The sequence below is a fragment of the Balearica regulorum genome, chromosome W (assembly GCF_011004875.1).
Source record: "Balearica regulorum gibbericeps isolate bBalReg1 chromosome W, bBalReg1.pri, whole genome shotgun sequence".
In the NCBI taxonomy this organism is placed as follows: domain Eukaryota; kingdom Metazoa; phylum Chordata; class Aves; order Gruiformes; family Gruidae; genus Balearica; species Balearica regulorum.
Genome location: NC_046219.1, coordinates 4970422 through 4993626, shown reverse-complemented (window position 1 = coordinate 4993626; position 23205 = coordinate 4970422). Strand labels below are relative to the sequence as shown.

The 23205-nt window shown below is 52.5% G+C and overlaps 1 protein-coding gene across 1 annotated transcript; it reads right to left on the bottom strand.

Moving 5' to 3' along the window:
* Positions 1–295: 295 nt before the first annotated feature.
* Positions 296–21135, bottom strand: LOC142599128 (adenosine 5'-monophosphoramidase HINT1-like). The gene is given in 5 exon segments (XM_075738797.1): positions 296–527; positions 529–639; positions 1451–1555; positions 19382–19486; positions 21003–21135. Coding segments are annotated over 4 exon segments (342 nt in total). The 5' UTR covers positions 19451–19486; positions 21003–21135; the 3' UTR covers positions 296–470.
* Positions 21136–23205: the final 2070 nt, after the last annotated feature.

The window sequence follows — 23205 nt, the reverse complement described above, 5'->3', positions numbered from 1 at the left end:
CCTTGTATGGCATGCCTGTCGCGTCACGTACAGTATTTTCTAAAGTTTTAGCAGCAGCCTACGCTGGCTTTACGTACACTTGCGTACCACTTCCAAAAAGCTAAGAGTTTGCTTCCTACAAGACGCAGGAGACCGCTAAGCGGTTCCAGCGTCACGCTGCAAATGACCGGGCAAATCACTATCTATCTATAGAACACCGTTAACAGACTGAAACGTTCCACATACATCCCACTCTGGGGAGACACCATTTTATCTTGCAGAACTATTTCCCTCAGTGAGACACACAAGACAGAGGTGATATCCCCATGCTAAATCTTTATTGTGCAACTGCTGCTCAAAGCTTTCATTACCTTCCACAGACACGTGTCACAAAATATTAGACATCAACAGCGGCTAGATTGACGGGCAACAGATGAAATCCATTCAGTGGCGATTTGTACACGTGCAGCAACTCTTGTGGTGCCAAAATCTTAGTCAGGCGGCCAGCCCAACCGACGGCCACCCAGAATACGTAGATGTACGTGATAAGACAGACTGCCCACCCTCGGGCCCTTCATCCACAACCATCCGGAATCCATTGGTCAGGCCCCCCAGGTGAGCAGCACGCTTCTTGCCAACAATCATTAAATGCCCAAGAAGCTGGAGAAGGAAGTACAAAACCATAAATAAATAAAATTAAAAGCCACACACAAAGAGGGGAGAGGGCGGGAAGGGAAGGGATGAGAGCAGAGAACCACCCAGAGAAACCAGTTAGCCAATTCCTAGCAATTCAACCGTTGCGCTTCAAATTACTGGCTGTCCGCCTGCCACTGACATTTTCCAAGCAAAGCTACAGAGACCGATTATGCATGCTATAAGGGGGGGGGAGGGGGAAAGCACGCTATGCAATTTTTTCCAAGCCAGACAGTAACGGACTACAAAACAGCCACGGAAGCTAAGTCTGTCTCTGGGTCAAAGCCCCCATTTATATCTTCAGGCAACATAAGCAATTCTGGTGGGAAATAAACTTTAGGCTGCATTTTGCGTGGGTTTACAAAGTCTTTGAACTTGACTTTTACAGCTAAAAGCGAAGCATCCAGCACCTCTCAACCAGCTTTGCCCTTCCTCACCCCTGACCTGCCAAAAACCCCAAGCCCTCTTCTCCGTATTAGAAGAAGTACTACTACTCTCACTCTAAAGCACGACAATTGGCATCAGGCTGCGCTCCAAAGCGACACCGCATTTTGCACCAGAAGTACGTACCCAGGGACGAGCATTGCTTTATATCGCTACTTTTAGTCAGAGAGCTCAATTCCATTACAAGCTAGAGGCAAAAGATTATAGCGCCAGAAAACCCAAACTAGCCTACAGTGCCCTGTCAAGAGGAAAAGAGGGGATGGGAAAGAGCCTAGTAAACTAGGAACTAATTACAGGTACAGTTTAGCGTACAGAAAGCTTCCACAGTACTTACAGATTCACCAGAATCTTCTGCTTCAGATAACCTGATAATTGGCTCCTTAGGCACGACTAGGAAAAGCATCGGAGCTTGGGGTGAAAGATCACGGAACGCAAGGCACTGGAGGAAGAGCAAACAGTTAAAACTTCAGAGAAAGGGAAGAGCTTAAGTAAATCAACATGCCCCACTGAACTCGTACAGAAGCAGATTACCAGACACCCCAAACACAAGCCGAAACGTTGATTTTTCTTCCGTGCTATTAATACTTTCTATACAGAAACGACAACATATTTACAGAGCCCCTTCCAGAAGCGGGATTCAGCACGCAAGACGATGGGGGCAAGGAGACGGGCCAGTACTTCAGATTAGCGACCTGCGGTACGTTTTAATTTGGGTTCATCATTTCCTAAGCAGTTTTTCCTATTTGATGCGGTCCACACAGAGGCAGGAGGCAAACGGCCTAACTGAATCAGCAAAGAATTTAGTGAAGTGGAAGATCAGTGGCCATTCATCTTCCATGGTACAGGGAACTCAAGTATTGAGCAAAAGCATAATCACAGGAAGCCTGCAAGTGCATAGTACGAGCCTGTCTTCTATATTGCACATAAACCTTACCTTCAAAAGCAGAAGACTTCCCTAACTGCTAGTCTTCAGCATTTTAATAAAAAAAAAAAAAAATAAATTATACGGGATACTAACTTAAAGTTAACATCCTGTAGGCAACGGCTGCATTTTTTCCCCCCACAGTCTAAGCTGCTCGCTCTAGTTCCTAGCACTTTGTGGTGCACCAGCATCCGTGAACCTTGCAAGCATGCTGTTATCACAGTCCCGCTTCACCACAGAAACAAGGTCTGGGAAGCTTTTACAGCCTGCAGGATGACCGGTTCCTAGATTTCGTTGCAAGAAAAATAAGAAAAGCTGTAACTCTTTGCTTTAATAATCCAAGTTTGGGGGCTCAGAAGCAAAGCCTAGCCCAGCAGAGCTGTGAAATCTCTATAAAGCTACCACGAGGCACATCAAGACCTGCGCGTCTCCTATGCGGAACTCACTCATTACGGTCACTACTCAGACGCTCGCCGTTTACACACACACACAGAGAGCCCAGAATCCCCGAGGAGACTGACTGCATGTGCTTAATCTAAGGCTTCAAGACTAGCATCCTACACGAGGTAGGACCACTCCCACCCCTCGGCAGCAAACTGTGCGCGACTTGCAGTGCCAAAGGGATATCGCGCGGCAAACGTCTGCGGTTGCCACCAAGCGCGTTACCGTCACAGGCCCTCCTCTACGCACGCACGCGCACGACACGGTGGGGCTGCGAACCGAGGCGAGCCGGAAAGCGCCAGCAACCCAGTATGCGCCGCGGCAGCCGGGGGGGAGGGGGGGGGAAGGGGGGAGGGAAGGAAGGAGGAAGCACTGAAGAAGCGCGATGCTTTAGGGATGGTGCAGTAGAGAGCGCCACAACCCAGAGAGGCCCCGTCCGTCCCCCATCCCTCCACCGACCCGCAGCAACGCCGCCACTCGCCCTGCCGCGCTCCCGGGCACCGCGCGACGGGTCCTCGGCTCAGGGTGCCTGCGAGCGCGGGAGGAGGGGGGGAAGGGAAGAGGAACCGCGCACAGAGCAAAGCCGCGGCTACCTCCTCGTCCTCGTAGATGACGTGGGCGGCGAAGCACCTTGCCGGTGACCTCTCCGAAGACAGCAGTGGCGCCACCGGCCGGGCAGCCCGCGCCCCAATAATCTCGTCAGCCACGACAACGCCCGTTGTCGCCCCCGCGCTTCCTCCACTCGGCCAGGCCCTCCGCGGCGCCCATTGGGCCGCCAGATCGCCGCCGGCCGATCCCGCGTCTCGATTGGCTGTCTCGTCTGTCGTTTTCGCTTGTCCCCGCCCCCTCGGCGGGTCCGCCCTCGTCGACCTGGTGCTTACCGGGGCTCAGGGAGTTTGCGTGGCCTCGGGGCGCGGAGGGATCCGACCTGGGGGTGGAGGGAGAAGACGTTGGGCGAGTCCGCGGAGGGATCTGCTCCGCGTAGTGCTGCGACCCTGTGGGCGGGCAACGAGGTCTCAAAAGAGGCTGTTGTAGCTACAAGTACTACTTATTGTTATTTAGCACCGAGTCAAGTCCACCCCAAACGTGCTTGTGGCTTTTTGGTGCTGCTCCCTCCAGTCAAATGACTGCTTTTGCCGGGGCAGGGCAGGCCAGAAGTTGCTCTAAACTGTTCCCTGAAAGCCCCGCTTCAGTTGCAGACGTTTCTAAGCTGCACGCCTCCGGGGAGAACATAAAACACAAAGCATGTGTTCAGCACTGGTGGCTTGAGGGCTGGAGGGCAGATCAAGATAGGATTTGCGCTAAGCTGGGTGGGAGGCTTTTAGAAAAATAGGTAGTGCCCCCAAAGCTGCCCAAGGGTGGTCTGTGGTGCCCCCTGCACCCCCGGGGATAGTGAGCAATTTGATTGGTCTACACAACTGTATTGTAGCATATATAAACCCTGCTTTCCTCTATATCGGGCTAAGGATATCCTTAGCCTTCTTTGCGGCAAGGGCACGTTGTCGGCTCGTGTTCAACTTGGGGTCCACCAGGAGCCCCCCACGTCCTTTTCTGCAAAGCTGCTTTCCAGCCGGTCGGCCTCCGGCATATACTGGTGCATGGGGTTGTTCCTCCCCAGGTGCAGGACTTTGCACTTCCCCTTGTTGAACCGCACCAGGCTCCTGCCTGCCCATTTCTCCAGCCTGTCAAGGTCCCTCTGGATGGCAGCACAACCCTCTGGTGTATCAGCCACTCCTCCCAGTTTTGTATCATCAGCAAACTCGCTGAGGGTACAGCCTGTCTACCCGTCATCCAGATCACGGGTGTGGGAACAGCGATTGCCAGTGAAAACGGAGGAAAAAAAATCGTTGAGTACCTCAGCCTTCTTCATGTCGGTTGTCACTAGATCTCCTCTCTTATTTATCGGAGGGGGGTGGGGGCGGTGTACGTTTTCTTTAGTCTACACACCTGTAGAAGCCCTTCTGATGATTCTTCACATCCCTTCCCAAATTCGGCTCCAGCCGTGCCTTAGCTTTCCTGATCCCATCCCTACACACCCGGGCAGCATCCCTATATTCTTCCCAGGAGGCATGTCCCTGCTTCCACTGCCTATGCGTTTCCTTCCTGCGCTTCAGCTCGACCAGAAGGTCCTTCCTTACTCAGCCATGCTGGTCTCCTGCCTTCCTTGCCTGGATTTCTTACGCATGGGAATCGAGAGCTCTTGTGCTCTAAGAAAAACGTCCTTAAAGAGCTGCCAGCTCCCTTCTGCTCCTTCTGCACAGTGGCTTCCAACTCTTCCTGTTTGTTACCCGTGCTGCGTGCATTGGTATAGAGGCACTTCAGTTGGGCTGTCGACCATGTCACCTTTTTGGAGGATCAAGGCCCAAAGCCTTTGCAGCATTTCTCAGGTGTTGGTTCCTGATGCATCAGCAGCCCCTGGCTCTTCTCTGTTGCTCAAAACTCCATCCCCTTCCCCCGCTGAGTCTAGTTTAAAGCCCTCCTTGTAAATCTGGCCAGCTAGTTGGCGAAGACCCTCTTGCCCCGCTTGGTCAGGTGAATCCCATCAGCTCCCAACAGACCCGGCTTCTCAAAGGTAGATCCATGATCATAGAAGCCAAAACCTTGCGTATGGCACCAGCTACGCCACCAGGCGTTCACCTGTTCAATTCGTCTCCTCCTTCCTGGACCCCTTCCTCTGACCGGGAGGATAGAGGAGACCACCACCTGTGCTCCTGATCCTTTTAACATTGCTCCGAGGGACATATAGCCTCTTTGGAGGGTTCTAAATTGCCTCGTCAGACCCTACACGGAATAGTAGGAGCATACGATGATAATCTGTAGGGTTCACCAGGCTCGGCAGCCTCTCGGTGACGCCACGAATGCAAGTTCCTGGTAGGCAGCAGGCTTCCCTAGAGCAACCGTCTGGATGGCAAATGTGTGCTTCGGTGCCTCTCAGTAGGGAATCTCCAATTGCTAATACCTGTCGGGGTTTAGCCCCAGCTGGCAACTAAGCACCACGCAGCCGCTCGCTCACTCCCCCCACACCCCCGGGATGGGGGAGAGAATCGGAAGAGTGAAAGTGAGAGAACTCCTGGGTTGAGATAAAAACAGTGTAATAGGACAAACACAAGAAGGAAAATAATAATAATAATACAAACAAAACAAGTGATGAACAGCACAATTTCTTACTACCTGAGGTCAATGCTACACAAGACCCCCAGCTGCCCAGCCTCCCAGCCCACATGCGCAAGCAAAACAAGACAAGGAATTCATTCACCACTTCCCATCGGCAGGCAGGTATTCAGCCGTCTCCAGGAAAACAGGGCTCCATCACACGTAACAGTTAATCGGGAAGATAAACGCCATCACTCCGAAGTCGATGCTGCACAAGACCCCCGGCTGCCGCGCCAGGCCCCCAGCGGACACGCCTCTCAGCCCACCCCCCAGTTATAAACGGAACATGACGTTGTATGGTATGGAATATCTCTTTGGTCAGTTTGGGTCAGCTGTCCTGGCTGTGTCCCCTCCCAGCTTCTTGGGTGCCCCCCGCCTTCTCGTTAGCAGGGCAGGATGAGAAGCTGAAAAGTCCTTGACTACTCGGCCACAACTAAAAACATTAGTGTGTTATCAACATTATTCTCATCCTAAATCCCAAACACAGCCCTAATCCAGCTGTCAGAAAGAAAATTAACTCTATCCCTGCCAAAACCAGGACAGTCCTTTGTGGCGAACGCAAGGCTGCTCCTATCTGTCTGTAGAGGGCCTCATCCGCTTGTTCTTCCTGGTCGGGCGGCCTATAGCAGACACCTGCTACAATGCCACCCTTACCCATCTTCTCCTTCAATCCTTACCCATAAGCTCTCAGTCGGCTCATCAGCCATTCCCAGGCAGGGCTCCATGCATTCCAGCTGTTCTCTCACTTAAAAGGGCCACTCCCCCTCCTCATCTTCCCGGCCTGTCCTTCCTAAAGAGCCCCTATCCCTCCATTGCAACACTCCAGTCACGGGAGCCATCCCACCACGTCTCCGTGATCCCAACAAGATCGTAGCCCTGCGACTGCACACGCATCTCTCACTCCTCATGCTTATTCCCCATACCGCGTGCATTTGTGTACAGGCACTTCAGAGAGGCACCCCAGCATGTTGACTCCCTAGAAAGGGTTTTGGGGATTTCCCCGCAACAGTGCCTTGTAGGCACTTCCTTGCTTACATGCAAATGCTGGAGGTGACCCTGCTTAAGCCCCATTTTGTTGATTTTGTGATCCCTTCCTGTCACATCGCCCCCTGCCCTTTGCTCAGTGACCCTGTCCGCCACTCCCTCACAGGGCTGCTGGTTACTCTCTCCCTCCCCCCCCCCATTCTTAGTTTAAAGCCCTCCTAATGAGATCGGCTATCCTACTGGCAAAAATACCTTTGCCCCGCTTAGTGGAGGTGGATCCCCTCTCTCCCAAGCAGACGCTGATCCACAAACAGGGTCCCATGGTCATAGAACCCAAAACCCTGTCGCCAGCACCAGCTCCATAACCACTTATTGACCTGCATTATCAGTGCCCTCCTCCTCCCACCCTTTCCCCTCACTGGCAGGACTGAGGAGAACACCACCTGGGGCCCCATGCCCTTGACTACCACCCTCAGAGCTCTGGGGTCATTGCTAGGGGAAACCTGGTGTGACGGATGCACTCCTCCTCTTTGAACTAACTGAACTTTGGTCCAGGCAGATGCTCGACAAGTAGGCCTAACCAAAGTTAATCCGATTGTGCGAGGCTATCACCGAGAACCCAGCACCAAAACCAACAAGCCGGTTTGGCTGGAGACTGGGCTGATAAGCGGCCAAAACTGCATGAACACAGCAGAAAATCCGACTACGAGTCAACCACTTTACACTAGCAATATCTGCAGCCATCAGGGTCCGTTGAGTTCTCCCTCCATAGCAGCTGGCTGCGCGGTGGCGATCTCCCCTTGAGTAGGGACGCCTCTCAAGGTTACCCCTTGAGGCTGCGAGATCCCTTACCTGACACCAGGCATCGGTGGGTTGGCAAGTGACATTTTTTTGCATGCATGCAACATTTAAGATACGTATCGTAAGCTTGCGCGATAACCTTTGTATCCCATACTAACTTTAAGCGTAGTAAATAGCAGAGTATTGACCGCCAATCCATCTGTACTTATTAGATATTTTGCATACCTAAATGTACTGATTAGAACTCAATAAACTCACTACTAGATCAGATCGGTCTGAGCGATCTCTGACTCTTCTCCTGCGACACCTGGACGGTATCAAAAGCATCATTGGTGCCCAATTCTCAGCTTTGGGTCTCCTTTGCTACTGAAATTTCAGTTACAGAAGACGGACTGGTACCTGCACTTCAGTCAAATCAACATTCAGTCCTAATCCTTCCCGACAAAAGGGTCAGGAACTACATCTCCAGCCTTACTTATTGTCCTTTTACCCTTCACATCCTCAAGGCATTGCCTTCTCTAAGGCTCTGTTTTAATCAAGTTTAGCAAGACCAAGTTAACCAAGCTCACGTCTACTCCATAACCTCTTTATAGCTGTTACTGGCTTTCCAACACACACACAGAGCATCCAACAGGCTCCGTACGTTTTCATCCCTTTGCATGCAGGAGTTCCAGTTCTTTGTCGCTTTTATTGCCAAGCGAGGAAAAAAATGGAGTCTAGATCCTTTTTCTCACAAGAACCTCTTATTGCTCAGAAAGAAGGCTTTTTCTCTTGAAATTCCTCCCCCCTCAAAGTGACTGGATCCCCAGACATTCCCTGACTTTCCCATCTCCAAAACGTCCTGTTCCTACCCCTGTCCCTATCATTCTTTAAACCACCAACCCCCTTCAACCTCTACATGGAGGAATCTGCCTTTTAGGCTTTGTGATGGGTTGACCTTGGCCGGCTGCCAGGGGCCCAGCCAGCTGCTCTCTCACTGCCCCTCCTCAACAATACAGGGGGAGAAAATAGGATGAAAAAGTTCCCTCAGGAAATAGAATCATAGAATCATGGAATGGTTTGGGTTGGAAGGGACCTTAAAGGTCATCTAGTTCCCACTCCCTTGCCATGGGCAGGGACACCCTCCACTAGACCAGGTTGCCCAAAGCCCCATCCAGCCTGGCTTTAAACACTTCCAGGGATGGGGCATCCACAACCTCTCTGGGCAACCTGTTCCAGTGCCTCACCACCCTCACAGTAAAGAATTTCTTCCTCACATCTCATCTAAATCGACCCTCCTTCAGCTTAAACCCATTACCCCTTGTCCTGTCAATACACTCCCTGATAAACACTTCCTCACCATCTTTCCTGTAGGCCCCCTTCAGGTACTGGAAGGCTGCAATTAGGTCTCCCCGGAGCCTTCTCTTCTCCAGGCTGAACAATCCCAATTCTCTCAGCCTGTCCTCATAGGAGAGGTGCTCCAGCCCTCTGATCATTTTTGTGGCCCTCCTCTGGACTCTCTCCAACAGCTCCATGTCTCTCTTGTACTGGGCACCCCAGAGCTGGATGCAGTACTCCAGGTGGGGTCTCACAAGAGGGGAGTAGAGGGGCAGCATCACCTCCCTCGACCTGCTGGTCATGCTGTTTTTGATGCAGCCCAGGACATGGTTGGCTTTCTGGGCTGCAAGAGTGCATTGCTGGCTCATGTTGAGCTTTTCATCTATCAACACCCCCAAGGCCTTCTCCTCAGGGCTGCTCTCAATCCATTCTCTGCCCAGCCTGTAGTTGTGCTTGGGATTGCCCCGACCCACGTGCAGGACCTTGCACTTGGCCTTGTTGAACTTCAGGCGGTTCGCACGGGCCCACCTCTCCAGCCTGTCAAGGTCCCTCTGGATGGCATCCCTTCCCTCCAGCGTGTCGACCACACCACACAGCTTGGTGTCGTCGGCAAACTTGCTGAGGGTGCACTCCATCCCGCTGTCCATGTCCCTGACAAAGATGTTGAACAGTGCCGGTCCCAGTACCGACCCCTGAAGAACACCACTCGTCACCGTTCTCCACTTGGACATTGAGCCATTGACCACAACTCTTTGAGTGCAACCATCCAGCCAATTCCTTATCCACCGAGTGGTCCATCTGTCAAATCCTTGCCTCTCCAATTTAGAGACAAGGATGTCATGTGGGGCAGTGTCAAATGCTTTGCTCAAGCCCAGGTAGATGACGTCTGTCACTTTTCCCTTGTCCACCAATGCTGTAACCCCATCATAGAAGGCCACCAAAGTTGTCAGGCATGATTTTCCCTTAGTGAAGCCATGTTGGCCATCACCAATCACCATGTGCCTGAACATAGTTTCCAGGACAATATGCTCCATGTTCTTGGGGGTTATGTTTCCCCTTTTCCAGTCAGTGGGAACTTCACTGGACTGCCACGACTTCTCAAATATGATGGAGAGTGGCTTAGCCAGTTCATCTGCCAGTTCCCTCTACCAGCCCCTCCTTGTTGGTGAGAACAAGGTCCAACATGGCACCTCTCCTCGTTTGCTTCTCTGTCACTTGGAGGAGGATGTTGTCATCAACACATTCCAGGAACTTCCTGGATCACTTGTGCCCTGCTGCGTTGCCCCTCCAACAGATGTCGGGGTGGTTGAAGTGCCCCATAAGGACCAGGGCTTGTGAACGTGAGATTGCTCCCATCTGTCTATAGAGGGCCTCATCCGCTCCGTCTCCCTCATCAGGTGGCCTGTAGCAGACCCCCACTATGATGTCCCCTGCCCCAGCGCTCCCTTCAGTTCTGACCCATAAGCTCTTGGTCAGCTCCTCATCCATCCCCAGGTGGAGCTCCATGCACTCCAGCTGGTCATTGACATAGAGGGCAACACTCCTTCCTCGTCTTCCCTGCCTGTCCTTCCTAAAGAGCCTGTATCCTTCCATTCCAACACTCCAGTCATAGGAGCCATCCCACCACATCTCCGTAATGCCAATAAGGTCACAGCCCTGCAGGCCTGCACACGTCTCCAACTCCAACCTAGGCATGTCATCCCACAATTTGTCACAGGCAAGCCTGATATTATGATGCTCGCCCTTCAAGCCTAGTTTAAAACTCTGTCAATGAACCCCGCTAGCTCGTGGTCAAAATAGCCACGTGCTGGATCCACGGGCAGCAGGGAAATACCTGCCTCAGACAGCCTTTTGCCCTTTCTTAAATATGTATTCACAGGGGCGCCACCAGTTTCGCTGAGCTGCTCAGCTGTGGCCTGCAGTGAGCCCGGTGCCTAGCTCACTGGAACCAGCTACATCCGGCAGAGGGCAGACCCTGGCCTCTTCTCACAGAGGCCACCCCTGCAGGTCACACACTGGAGCGAAGATGACACTCTCAGCAGGAGAGGACTGATTTCTTGGGGTGCCCCGATAGCCAATGCGCTGGCCCGTAGGGAGGAGGAGGAGGAACAGAGATTTTCCTCAAAGTTTTGGAGCCAAGGCGACACTCTCTCCACAGTTCGTGTGTCTATATCCGGGCAATACATTGCTGCGAAGCTGTTAGACTAGGACACTGGGGCACTTTGAATCACCTTCCTCCACGTGGCCCGCGTGCACAGGACATCCTCCGAATCTTTGGAGACCTCCTCATCATCTAGATCGCTATGGATGACTCCCAGCACTGCTAATTCTCTCAGGTACTGGATGCCTTTGTCTGCAGTAGTCCGCTTTCCTGGGGAGTTCACAAGATCTTCCTTCAATGGATATCTCGCCCTCACACTTGAGAGGAGCTGTCTCCAGAGACTGGAAATTGCTGCCTCTTTTCCAAGGGATCCCAGCTATTGGGCTTCCCTGCCTTCCAGTTGCTGACTGTCAGCCCCATTATCCCAGGAGCGGAGCAGCCAGGCAGCCATCCGCTCACCTGGCTGGCGGCTGTAATCTTTCTGCATATCTCGAAGTTCTGATGAGGTCAGGGACCGGGTAGTTTCTGCTTCCTGTCTGATTTCTCTCACTCCTTCCTCCCGCTTCTTTGCTGAAGGACCAGCTTCCTGATCAAACCTTTCCTCCTCTCCTTCCTCCTCCCTTACTAATCAACGATATGGACCTGTCGACCTCCTGGTCCACTGTTTCTTCTTCACTACTGGGGCAATTACCGTAGCTGCTGTTTGGGTCCCTATCTCAACCAGGGCGTGCTCAGATGCAGTTTGGGTCCCGGCCTCGACCACAGTCCTCTGAGAGTACTGCACTGTGGCTCGATAGGCCCAGGCCAGGCCCCAGCACAGTGCTAGAAGCTGTTGGTTTTCATTGGGGTAGGCAAGGCACCCTTCTATCAGGTGGCGCGTCACTTTGCCAGGGTTGCTTGCCTGTTCAGGTGTCACGTCCCAGGTTATGGGAGGTGATAGCCGTCCTAGGAACCTGCCCAAATCCTTCCACACACCCTGCCACCCAGGGACCGGCCGCCTCAGGGCATGTTTCAGTATCGCCTCACCCAAAAGTTGTCTTCTCTTAAACCAGGACGAGACCGAATTCCACAAAACACATAATACGCCAACGGTATTAATTAGTAATATTAAACAGCTCACGTAAGGGTGAACAAGGACCTTGGGAGCCTGCTATGGGGAGAAGTAACTCCATCTCAGCCAGACCCATGACAATCTCCACCCCTTATGCCATACCATTTGCGTCATGCTCAAGTCCCGCATGCTTTAATACGTGTATACATATCTTATAACCACTCCATTGTATTTAGCTCTCATTAACCACTATCCCCAGTCCTTTAACAGACAGATGTTACTCTCCCGTTCCATGGGCTTCCTCCGCTCCTCCAGATGTTCACTAACAGCCTATGACTTGGGCCCAATCCGTCAGGATGGGTGTTCAGGACAGGAGAAGCAGTATGTTCAATTGTCGGGCACCAACACCGGCTTGCTTTGGGTCATTGTTGCACTCGTCTGGCTCCTTGCAAAACTCACTCTTTGTCCGTTCAGGTCATTCCTGCTACGTTACTTCCTACAACACACAACACACATTATAGATTATTTTTCCCCGAACGTTAAATCTCCTTGAGGCACACACCGGGTCTCCCCATCCTTCCGCATCACCCACCAAGTACACCCAGGTCCTTGAGCAAAGACAATCCCAGGAATGGGTTTGCCTTTTCCCATGGGGGGAGCAATCCACACCGCCTTCCCCCGCCACTTCCCCACGTGCACTTACGGGGACCTTATCTCCTCCCACAGTACGTAGGGGTTTTGTTTGGGCAGGACCAGGACGGTTAGCAGATCCTCTGGTGTTAACCAGCCAAGTGGCTTCTGCTAAATTCATATCCCAATACTTCCATGCCCCATGGCCCAATACCCTCAACATAGTCTTTAACAGTCCATTATATCTCTCAGTCTTTCCAGAGGCTTGTGGGTGATAGGCGACGCGATACACCCACTCAATGCCGTGTTTCTTTGCCCAGGAGCTTATGAGGTTATTTCCAAAATGAGTCTCGTTGTCCAATTCAATCCTTTCTGGGGTACCGTGTCGCCATAACATTTGCCTTTCAAGGCCTAGGATGGTGTTTCGGGCAGTGGCATGGTTTACAGGAAATGTCTCTAGCCACCCAGTAGCTGCTTCTACCATGGTGAGTATGTAGCACTTGCCTTGGCGCCTTCGTGGCAGTGCCCAATATAGTCAATCTGCCAGGCCTCGCCATATCGAAAACCTAGCCACCGCCCTCTGTTCCAGGGAGATTTTACTCGTGTCGCTCGCTTGATTGCAGCACATATTTCACATTCATGAGTGACCTGTGTGATGGCCTCCGTGGTCAGGTCCACCCCTCGATCACGAGCCCATCTGTATGTTGCATCTCTCCCTAGATGTCCTGATGTTTCATGGGCCCATCGAGCTACAAATAGCTCACCCTTACGCTCCCAGTCCAGGCCCACCTGAGCTACTTCAATTTTGGCAGCCTCGTCTACCTGTTCATTGTTTTGATGTTCTTCAGCAGCACAGCTTTTGGATATGCGAGCGTCTGTGTGACGTACCTTTAGAGGCACGTTTTCCACCCGGGCAGCGATGTCCTGCCCCAATGCAGCAGCCCAGATGGGTTTACCCCTGCGCTGCCGCTTGGTCTTCTTCCACTGCTGTAGCCACCCCCATAGGGTGTTAGCCACCATCCGTGAGTCAGCATAGAGATAGAGTACCGGCCACTTTTCTCGTTCAGCAATCTTTAGGGCTAGCTGAACGGCTTTCACTTCTGCAAACTGACTTGACTCACCTTCTCCTTCAGTGGCCTCAACAACTTGTCGTGTGGGACTCCACACAGCAGCTTTCCACTTCCGATGGTTTCCTACAACATGACAGGATCCATCAGTAAACAGAGCATAACGCCTTTCATCTTCTGGTAACTCGTTACATGGCGGTGCCTCTTGGGCACAAGCCACCTCCTCAGGCAGCGCTCCAAAATCTCTACCTTCTGGCCAGTCCACGATCTCGTCCAGGATTCCTGGGTGGTTGGGTTTCCCCAGTCAAGCCCGTTGCCTAATCAATGCTACCCACTCACTCCACGTAGCGCTGGTTAAGTGATGCGTAGAGGCGAGATTTCCTTTCAACGTCCAGCGTAGCACGGGCAATCGCGGTGCCAAGAGGAGAGATGCTTCTGTACCGACAACTTCTGAAGCAGCTCAAATCCCCTTGTACGCTGCTAGTATCTCTTTTTCTGTTGGGGTGTAGTGGGCTTCTGATCCTCGATACCCCCGGCTCCAAAACCCTAATGGTCAACCTCGGGTTCCTCCTGCTCTTTTCTGCCAGAGGCTCCAGGTGAGACCATGCTCCCCCGCTGCAGTGTAGAGTACATTTTGCACAGCTGGTCCTGCCTGGACAGGCCCAAGAGCTACCACACAAGCTATCGCCTGTTTGATATGCTCAAAGGCTTGTTGTTGCCCAAGGCCCCACTCAAAATAGTTCTTCCTTCGGGTTACTCAATAGAGAGGGCTCACAAGCTGACTATAACCTGGAATACGCATTCTCCAGAACCCCACGAGGCCCAGGAAGGCTTGTGTCTCCTTCTTGGTAGCTGGTGGAGACAGAGTTGCTATCTTGTTGACCACATCCATAGGCACATGACGACGTCCATCCTGCCATTTTATTCCCAAGAACTGGATCTCCTGCGCAGGTCTGAATTACTCTTCTTCCCTTCTCAAACGCTTCTCCTGCCTTATTGCCCCACACAATGATGCCATCAATGTATTGCAGAGGTTCAGGGGCATCACCCTTTTCCAGTGCAGTTTGGATTAGTCCATGACAAATAGTACGACTATGCTTCCACCCCTGGGACAGTCGATTCCAGGTGTATTGGACACCCCTCCACGTGAAAGCAAACTGTGGCCTGCATTCGGCTGCCAAAGGAATTGAGGGGAACGCATTGGCAATGTCAGTTGTGGCATACCGCTTGGCTGCTTTTGACTCCAGTTCATATGGGAGCTCTAACCATGTCTGGTACAGCGGCACTCAGTGGTGGCATCGCTTTGTTCAGGCCACGATAGTCTACTGTTAACCTCCACCCTCCATCAGACTTTTGCACTGGCCATATGGGACTATGAAAAGGTGAGTGAGTCTTGCTGATGACTCCCTGGCTCTGCAGCTGATGAATCAGCTCATGGATGGGAGCCAGGGAGTCTCGCTTTGTGCGATATTGCCGCCGGTGCACTGTCTTGGTAGCAATTGGCACCTGTTCTCCTTCAACTCGCACCAATCCCACAACGAAGGGGTCTTCCGAGAGACCAGACAGGGTAGATAGCTGTTTGATCTTCTCTGCGTTCACGGTGGCTACACCAAAAGCCCATCGGTACCCCTTTGGGTGCTTCAAGTACCCTCTCCTGAGGTAATCTATGCCAAGGATACAAGGGGCCTCTGGGCCGGTCACAATGGGGTGCTTCTCCCACTTGTCCCCTGTTAAGCTCACCTCAGCCTCCAATACAGACAATTCTTCGCATCCCCCGTCACTCCAGAGATCCAGGTGGGTTCTGTGCCCCTATACCCTGATGCTACCAGCGTACACTGTGCACCAGTGTCTACCCAAGACTTGTACTTCTGTGGGTCTGACGTGACAGGCCATCGCATCCACACAGTCCAGTATACCTGGTCATCCCTTTCCTCCTCCTGGCCAAAGGCAGGGACCCTCTATTCCTGTTCCTGGTCAGAGTATTCACTGTCCGACCCTCACAGTGCCAGACCAGAAGTCCCCTCACCAGGATCAAGGGAGGTGATTTTAGTTCTACGTCTAGGAGAGCGCCGATTGCCACCTTGTGGCTCTGCAGCAACTACGCAGACAGCCTTCTTGGGTGACCCCTTCTTAACAGCTGTCTTCCCTCTCGGTTTGTGTACACGGGCTTCCAGCTTAAAGGTGGGTTCACCATCCCACTTCCTCATGTCCTCCCCTTGGCCACGCAGGAAGAACCAGAGCGCACCACACGGCATACGCCTGGGGCTCCCTTTCCCTCTGACCGGGGCAGGAGAGGACCGATTTCTTGGGGTGGCCCTGATAGCCAACGCGCTGGCCTGTAGGGACGAGGAGGAGGAACAGAGATTTTCTTCAAAGTTTTGGAGCCAAGGTGACACTCTCTCCACAGTTGGTGTGTCCATATCCAGGCAATACATCGCTGCCAAGCTGTTAGACTAGGACGCTGGGGCACTTTGAATCACCTTCCTCCACGTGGCGTGCGTGCACAGGACATCCTCCGGATCTTTGGAGACCTCCTCATCATCTAGATCGCTATGGATGACTCCCAGCACTGCTAATTCTCTCAGGTACTGGATGCCTTCATCTGCGGTAGTCCACTTTCCTGGGGACTTCACAAGATCTTCCTTCAATGGATATCTTGAACAAGAACCTTGGGAGCCTGCATATTAAAAACCATCCACATCCATCCCGGGTAGGGGGAGAGAGATGTATTCCCCCATCGTCTCCACAAGATAGCTCCCCCAGCACAGCAATAACAGAAATACCAGGGCAAGGCACATAACCATTGCTTGTGCTAGCATGCTCCCAAGCTCCTTCATCCTCCCCACAAAATAGCTCCCCCCGCCCACGGGAGCAAAGCAAAACCAAAAGATTATCCTCTACTTCCCATCAGCAGGCGATGTCCGGCCACTTCCTGGGAAGCAGGGCTTCAGCACACGTAGCGGTGGCTCCGCAAGACAAACGTCGTAAAAAAGAACGAACGCCCCCCCGCTTCCTCCCCCTATCTGCCAGCTTCTTATTGCTGAGCAGATGTCATAATGGTATGGAATATCCCTTTGGTCAGTTTGGGTCAGCTGTCCTGGCTGTGTCCCCTCCCAAGATCTTGCCCACCCTCAGCCTACTGCTGAGTGGGGGGAGAAATGTTGGAGAGACGGCCTCGATGTGTGCCAGCACTGCTCAGTAATAGCCAAAACACTGGTGTGTTATCAACACCTTGCTAGCTACCAAGACACAGCACAGCACTAGGAGGGCTGCTATGGGGAAAATTAACTCCATCTCAGCTGGACCCAATACAGCACCACAGACTTGTAAAACCCATGGTAATCACCCAGTCTCTCAGAATGTGTAAGTCATACCTAGCTGCTTCAAAATTCCCCCACCCCCAGAAGCGGGAGCACCTTCGCGATACCTTAGGGAGTTTACACAGACAGAACAATAGATGTTACCTAGCTCAGTCATTCAGGAAGCAAACACTGCAGCAGGGCAGTTTCAAGGAAACATCACGTGCCAGTTTCCATCTACTTCAGGTAAATCATTTCCATCTCCTCCCCGGGAAGATTAAATAAAGGTGAAGTCCTCAGGTTACTTACACGCCCGCGTCACCAAACTTCACCTGATGGCTTGGGGATATAGAAGAGATGAAGACGCCTCCCAGCGGGCGTCTCCACTGCCTCAGTAACATCACGTTCAAGGGCAACAAAGGATCGCCCTGCTTTCCCTTGCCCATCTCCCTTTTTTGGAGCATGGAGGCCATCTCTCCAACCCCCCCACCCCCCAAGTCCAGTAAGCTGGGGGTGGGCAAGACCTCCTAATGAGATCGGCTATCCTACTGGCAAAAATACCTTTGCCCCGCTTAGTGGAGGTGGATCCCCTCTCTCCAAAGCAGACGCTGATCCACAAACAGGGTCCCATGGTCATAGAACCCAAAACCCTGTCGCCAGCACCAGCTCCGTAACCACTTATTGACCTGCATTATCAGTGCCCTCCTCCTCCCACCCTTTCCCCTCACTGGCAGGACTGAGGAGAGCACCACCCGTGCCCACATGCCCTTGACTACCACCCTCAGAGCTCTGGGGTCATTGCTAGGGGAAACCTGGCAAGAGGTCGGGAGGGGACAGAGCCAGGACAGCTGACCCAAATTTAACAAAAGAGATATTCCACTATGCTATGGAACCACCACAGCTGCCATTCAGACCCACTGTTTTCTCCTACCACATCCCTCCTCACCAGAAAAGGGACATCAACGGGGCCTTACCACACAGCCATTGATAAAGCGCTCCAACAGGAGTCGGATGCTTCCAACACATTGCAGGGTTCTGCCAAAACCACCCTTGTATGGCATGCCTGTCGCGTCACGTACAGTATTTTCTAAAGTTTTAGCAGCAGCCTACGCTGGCTTTACGTACACTTGCGTACCACTTCCAAAAAGCTAAGAGTTTGCTTCCTACAAGACGCAGGAGACCGCTAAGCGGTTCCAGCGTCACGCTGCAAATGACCGGGCAAATCACTATCTATCTATAGAACACCGTTAACAGACTGAAACGTTCCACATACATCCCACTCTGGGGAGACACCATTTTATCTTGCAGAACTATTTCCCTCAGTGAGACACACAAGACAGAGGTGATATCCCCATGCTAAATCTTTATTGTGCAACTGCTGCTCAAAGCTTTCATTACCTTCCACAGACACGTGTCACAAAATATTAGACATCAACAGCGGCTAGATTGACGGGCAACAGATGAAATCCATTCAGTGGCGATTTGTACACGTGCAGCAACTCTTGTGGTGCCAAAATCTTAGTCAGGCGGCCAGCCCAACCGACGGCCACCCAGAATACGTAGATGTACGTGATAAGACAGACTGCCCACCCTCGGGCCCTTCATCCACAACCATCCGGAATCCATTGGTCAGGCCCCCCAGGTGAGCAGCACGCTTCTTGCCAACAATCATTAAATGCCCAAGAAGCTGGAGAAGGAAGTACAAAACCATAAATAAATAAAATTAAAAGCCACACACAAAGAGGGGAGAGGGCGGGAAGGGAAGGGATGAGAGCAGAGAACCACCCAGAGAAACCAGTTAGCCAATTCCTAGCAATTCAACCGTTGCGCTTCAAATTACTGGCTGTCCGCCTGCCACTGACATTTTCCAAGCAAAGCTACAGAGACCGATTATGCATGCTATAAGGGGGGGGGGAGGGGGAAAGCACGCTATGCAATTTTTTCCAAGCCAGACAGTAACGGACTACAAAACAGCCACGGAAGCTAAGTCTGTCTCTGGGTCAAAGCCCCCATTTATATCTTCAGGCAACATAAGCAATTCTGGTGGGAAATAAACTTTAGGCTGCATTTTGCGTGGGTTTACAAAGTCTTTGAACTTGACTTTTACAGCTAAAAGCGAAGCATCCAGCACCTCTCAACCAGCTTTGCCCTTCCTCACCCCTGACCTGCCAAAAACCCCAAGCCCTCTTCTCCGTATTAGAAGAAGTACTACTACTCTCACTCTAAAGCACGACAATTGGCATCAGGCTGCGCTCCAAAGCGACACCGCATTTTGCACCAGAAGTACGTACCCAGGGACGAGCATTGCTTTATATCGCTACTTTTAGTCAGAGAGCTCAATTCCATTACAAGCTAGAGGCAAAAGATTATAGCGCCAGAAAACCCAAACTAGCCTACAGTGCCCTGTCAAGAGGAAAAGAGGGGATGGGAAAGAGCCTAGTAAACTAGGAACTAATTACAGGTACAGTTTAGCGTACAGAAAGCTTCCACAGTACTTACAGATTCACCAGAATCTTCTGCTTCAGATAACCTGATAATTGGCTCCTTAGGCACGACTAGGAAAAGCATCGGAGCTTGGGGTGAAAGATCACGGAACGCAAGGCACTGGAGGAAGAGCAAACAGTTAAAACTTCAGAGAAAGGGAAGAGCTTAAGTAAATCAACATGCCCCACTGAACTCGTACAGAAGCAGATTACCAGACACCCCAAACACAAGCCGAAACGTTGATTTTTCTTCCGTGCTATTAATACTTTCTATACAGAAACGACAACATATTTACAGAGCCCCTTCCAGAAGCGGGATTCAGCACGCAAGACGATGGGGGCAAGGAGACGGGCCAGTACTTCAGATTAGCGACCTGCGGTACGTTTTAATTTGGGTTCATCATTTCCTAAGCAGTTTTTCCTATTTGATGCGGTCCACACAGAGGCAGGAGGCAAACGGCCTAACTGAATCAGCAAAGAATTTAGTGAAGCGGAAGATCAGTGGCCATTCATCTTCCATGGTACAGGGAACTCAAGTATTGAGCAAAAGCATAATCACAGGAAGCCTGCAAGTGCATAGTACGAGCCTGTCTTCTATATTGCACATAAACCCTACCTTCAAAAGCAGAAGACTTCCCTAACTGCTAGTCTTCAGCATTTTAATAAAAAAAAAAAAAATAAATTATACGGGATACTAACTTAAAGTTAACATCCTGTAGGCAACGGCTGCATTTTTTCCCCCCACAGTCTAAGCTGCTCGCTCTAGTTCCTAGCACTTTGTGGTGCACCAGCATCCGTGAACCTTGCAAGCATGCTGTTATCACAGTCCCGCTTCACCACAGAAACAAGGTCTGGGAAGCTTTTACAGCCTGCAGGATGACCGGTTCCTAGATTTCGTTGCAAGAAAAATAAGAAAAGCTGTAACTCTTTGCTTTAATAATCCAAGTTTGGGGGCTCAGAAGCAAAGCCTAGCCCAGCAGAGCTGTGAAATCTCTATAAAGCTACCACGAGGCACATCAAGACCTGCGCGTCTCCTATGCGGAACTCACTCATTACGGTCACTACTCAGACGCTCGCCGTTTACACACACACACAGAGAGCCCAGAATCCCCGAGGAGACTGACTGCATGTGCTTAATCTAAGGCTTCAAGACTAGCATCCTACACGAGGTAGGACCACTCCCACCCCTCGGCAGCAAACTGTGCGCGACTTGCAGTGCCAAAGGGATATCGCGCGGCAAACGTCTGCGGTTGCCACCAAGCGCGTTACCGTCACAGGCCCTCCTCTACGCACGCACGCGCACGACACGGTGGGGCTGCGAACCGAGGCGAGCCGGAAAGCGCCAGCAACCCAGTATGCGCCGCGGCAGCCGGGGGGGAGGGGGGGGGAAGGGGGGAGGGAAGGAAGGAGGAAGCACTGAAGAAGCGCGATGCTTTAGGGATGGTGCAGTAGAGAGCGCCACAACCCAGAGAGGCCCCGTCCGTCCCCCATCCCTCCACCGACCCGCAGCAACGCCGCCACTCGCCCTGCCGCGCTCCCGGGCACCGCGCGACGGGTCCTCGGCTCAGGGTGCCTGCGAGCGCGGGAGGAGGGGGGGAAGGGAAGAGGAACCGCGCACAGAGCAAAGCCGCGGCTACCTCCTCGTCCTCGTAGATGACGTGGGCGGCGAAGCACCTTGCCGGTGACCTCTCCGAAGACAGCAGTGGCGCCACCGGCCGGGCAGCCCGCGCCCCAATAATCTCGTCAGCCACGACAACGCCCGTTGTCGCCCCCGCGCTTCCTCCACTCGGCCAGGCCCTCCGCGGCGCCCATTGGGCCGCCAGATCGCCGCCGGCCGATCCCGCGTCTCGATTGGCTGTCTCGTCTGTCGTTTTCGCTTGTCCCCGCCCCCTCGGCGGGTCCGCCCTCGTCGACCTGGTGCTTACCGGGGCTCAGGGAGTTTGCGTGGCCTCGGGGCGCGGAGGGATCCGACCTGGGGGTGGAGGGAGAAGACGTTGGGCGAGTCCGCGGAGGGATCTGCTCCGCGTAGTGCTGCGACCCTGTGGGCGGGCAACGAGGTCTCAAAAGAGGCTGTTGTAGCTACAAGTACTACTTATTGTTATTTAGCACCGAGTCAAGTCCACCCCAAACGTGCTTGTGGCTTTTTGGTGCTGCTCCCTCCAGTCAAATGACTGCTTTTGCCGGGGCAGGGCAGGCCAGAAGTTGCTCTAAACTGTTCCCTGAAAGCCCCGCTTCAGTTGCAGACGTTTCTAAGCTGCACGCCTCCGGGGAGAACATAAAACACAAAGCGTGTGTTCAGCACTGGTGGCTTGAGGGCTGGAGGGCAGATCAAGATAGGATTTGCGCTAAGCTGGGTGGGAGGCTTTTAGAAAAATAGGTAGTGCCCCCAAAGCTGCCCAAGGGTGGTCTGTGGTGCCCCCTGCACCCCCGGGGATAGTGAGCAATTTGATTGGTCTACACAACTGTATTGTAGCATATATAAACCCTGCTTTCCTCTATATCGGGCTAAGGATATCCTTAGCCTTCTTTGCGGCAAGGGCACGTTGTCGGCTCGTGTTCAACTTGGGGTCCACCAGGAGCCCCCCACGTCCTTTTCTGCAAAGCTGCTTTCCAGCCGGTCGGCCTCCGGCATATACTGGTGCATGGGGTTGTTCCTCCCCAGGTGCAGGACTTTGCACTTCCCCTTGTTGAACCGCACCAGGCTCCTGCCTGCCCATTTCTCCAGCCTGTCAAGGTCCCTCTGGATGGCAGCACAACCCTCTGGTGTATCAGCCACTCTTCCCAGTTTTGTATCATCAGCAAACTCGCTGAGGGTACAGCCTGTCTACCCGTCATCCAGATCACGGGTGTGGGAACAGCGATTGCCAGTGAAAACGGAGGAAAAAAAATCGTTGAGTACCTCAGCCTTCTTCATGTCGGTTGTCACTAGATCTCCTCTCTTATTTATCGGAGGGGGGTGGGGGCGGTGTACGTTTTCTTTAGTCTACACACCTGTAGAAGCCCTTCTGATGATTCTTCACATCCCTTCCCAAATTCGGCTCCAGCCGTGCCTTAGCTTTCCTGATCCCATCCCTACACACCCGGGCAGCATCCCTATATTCTTCCCAGGAGGCATGTCCCTGCTTCCACTGCCTATGCGTTTCCTTCCTGCGCTTCAGCTCGACCAGAAGGTCCTTCCTTACTCAGCCATGCTGGTCTCCTGCCTTCCTTGCCTGGATTTCTTACGCATGGGAATCGAGAGCTCTTGTGCTCTAAGAAAAACGTCCTTAAAGAGCTGCCAGCTCCCTTCTGCTCCTTCTGCACAGTGGCTTCCAACTCTTCCTGTTTGTTACCCGTGCTGCGTGCATTGGTATAGAGGCACTTCAGTTGGGCTGTCGACCATGTCACCTTTTTGGAGGATCAAGGCCCAAAGCCTTTGCAGCATTTCTCAGGTGTTGGTTCCTGATGCATCAGCAGCCCCTGGCTCTTCTCTGTTGCTCAAAACTCCATCCCCTTCCCCCGCTGAGTCTAGTTTAAAGCCCTCCTTGTAAATCTGGCCAGCTAGTTGGCGAAGACCCTCTTGCCCCGCTTGGTCAGGTGAATCCCATCAGCTCCCAACAGACCCGGCTTCTCAAAGGTAGATCCATGATCATAGAAGCCAAAACCTTGCGTATGGCACCAGCTACGCCACCAGGCGTTCACCTGTTCAATTCGTCTCCTCCTTCCTGGACCCCTTCCTCTGACCGGGAGGATAGAGGAGACCACCACCTGTGCTCCTGATCCTTTTAACATTGCTCCGAGGGACATATAGCCTCTTTGGAGGGTTCTAAATTGCCTCGTCAGACCCTACACGGAATAGTA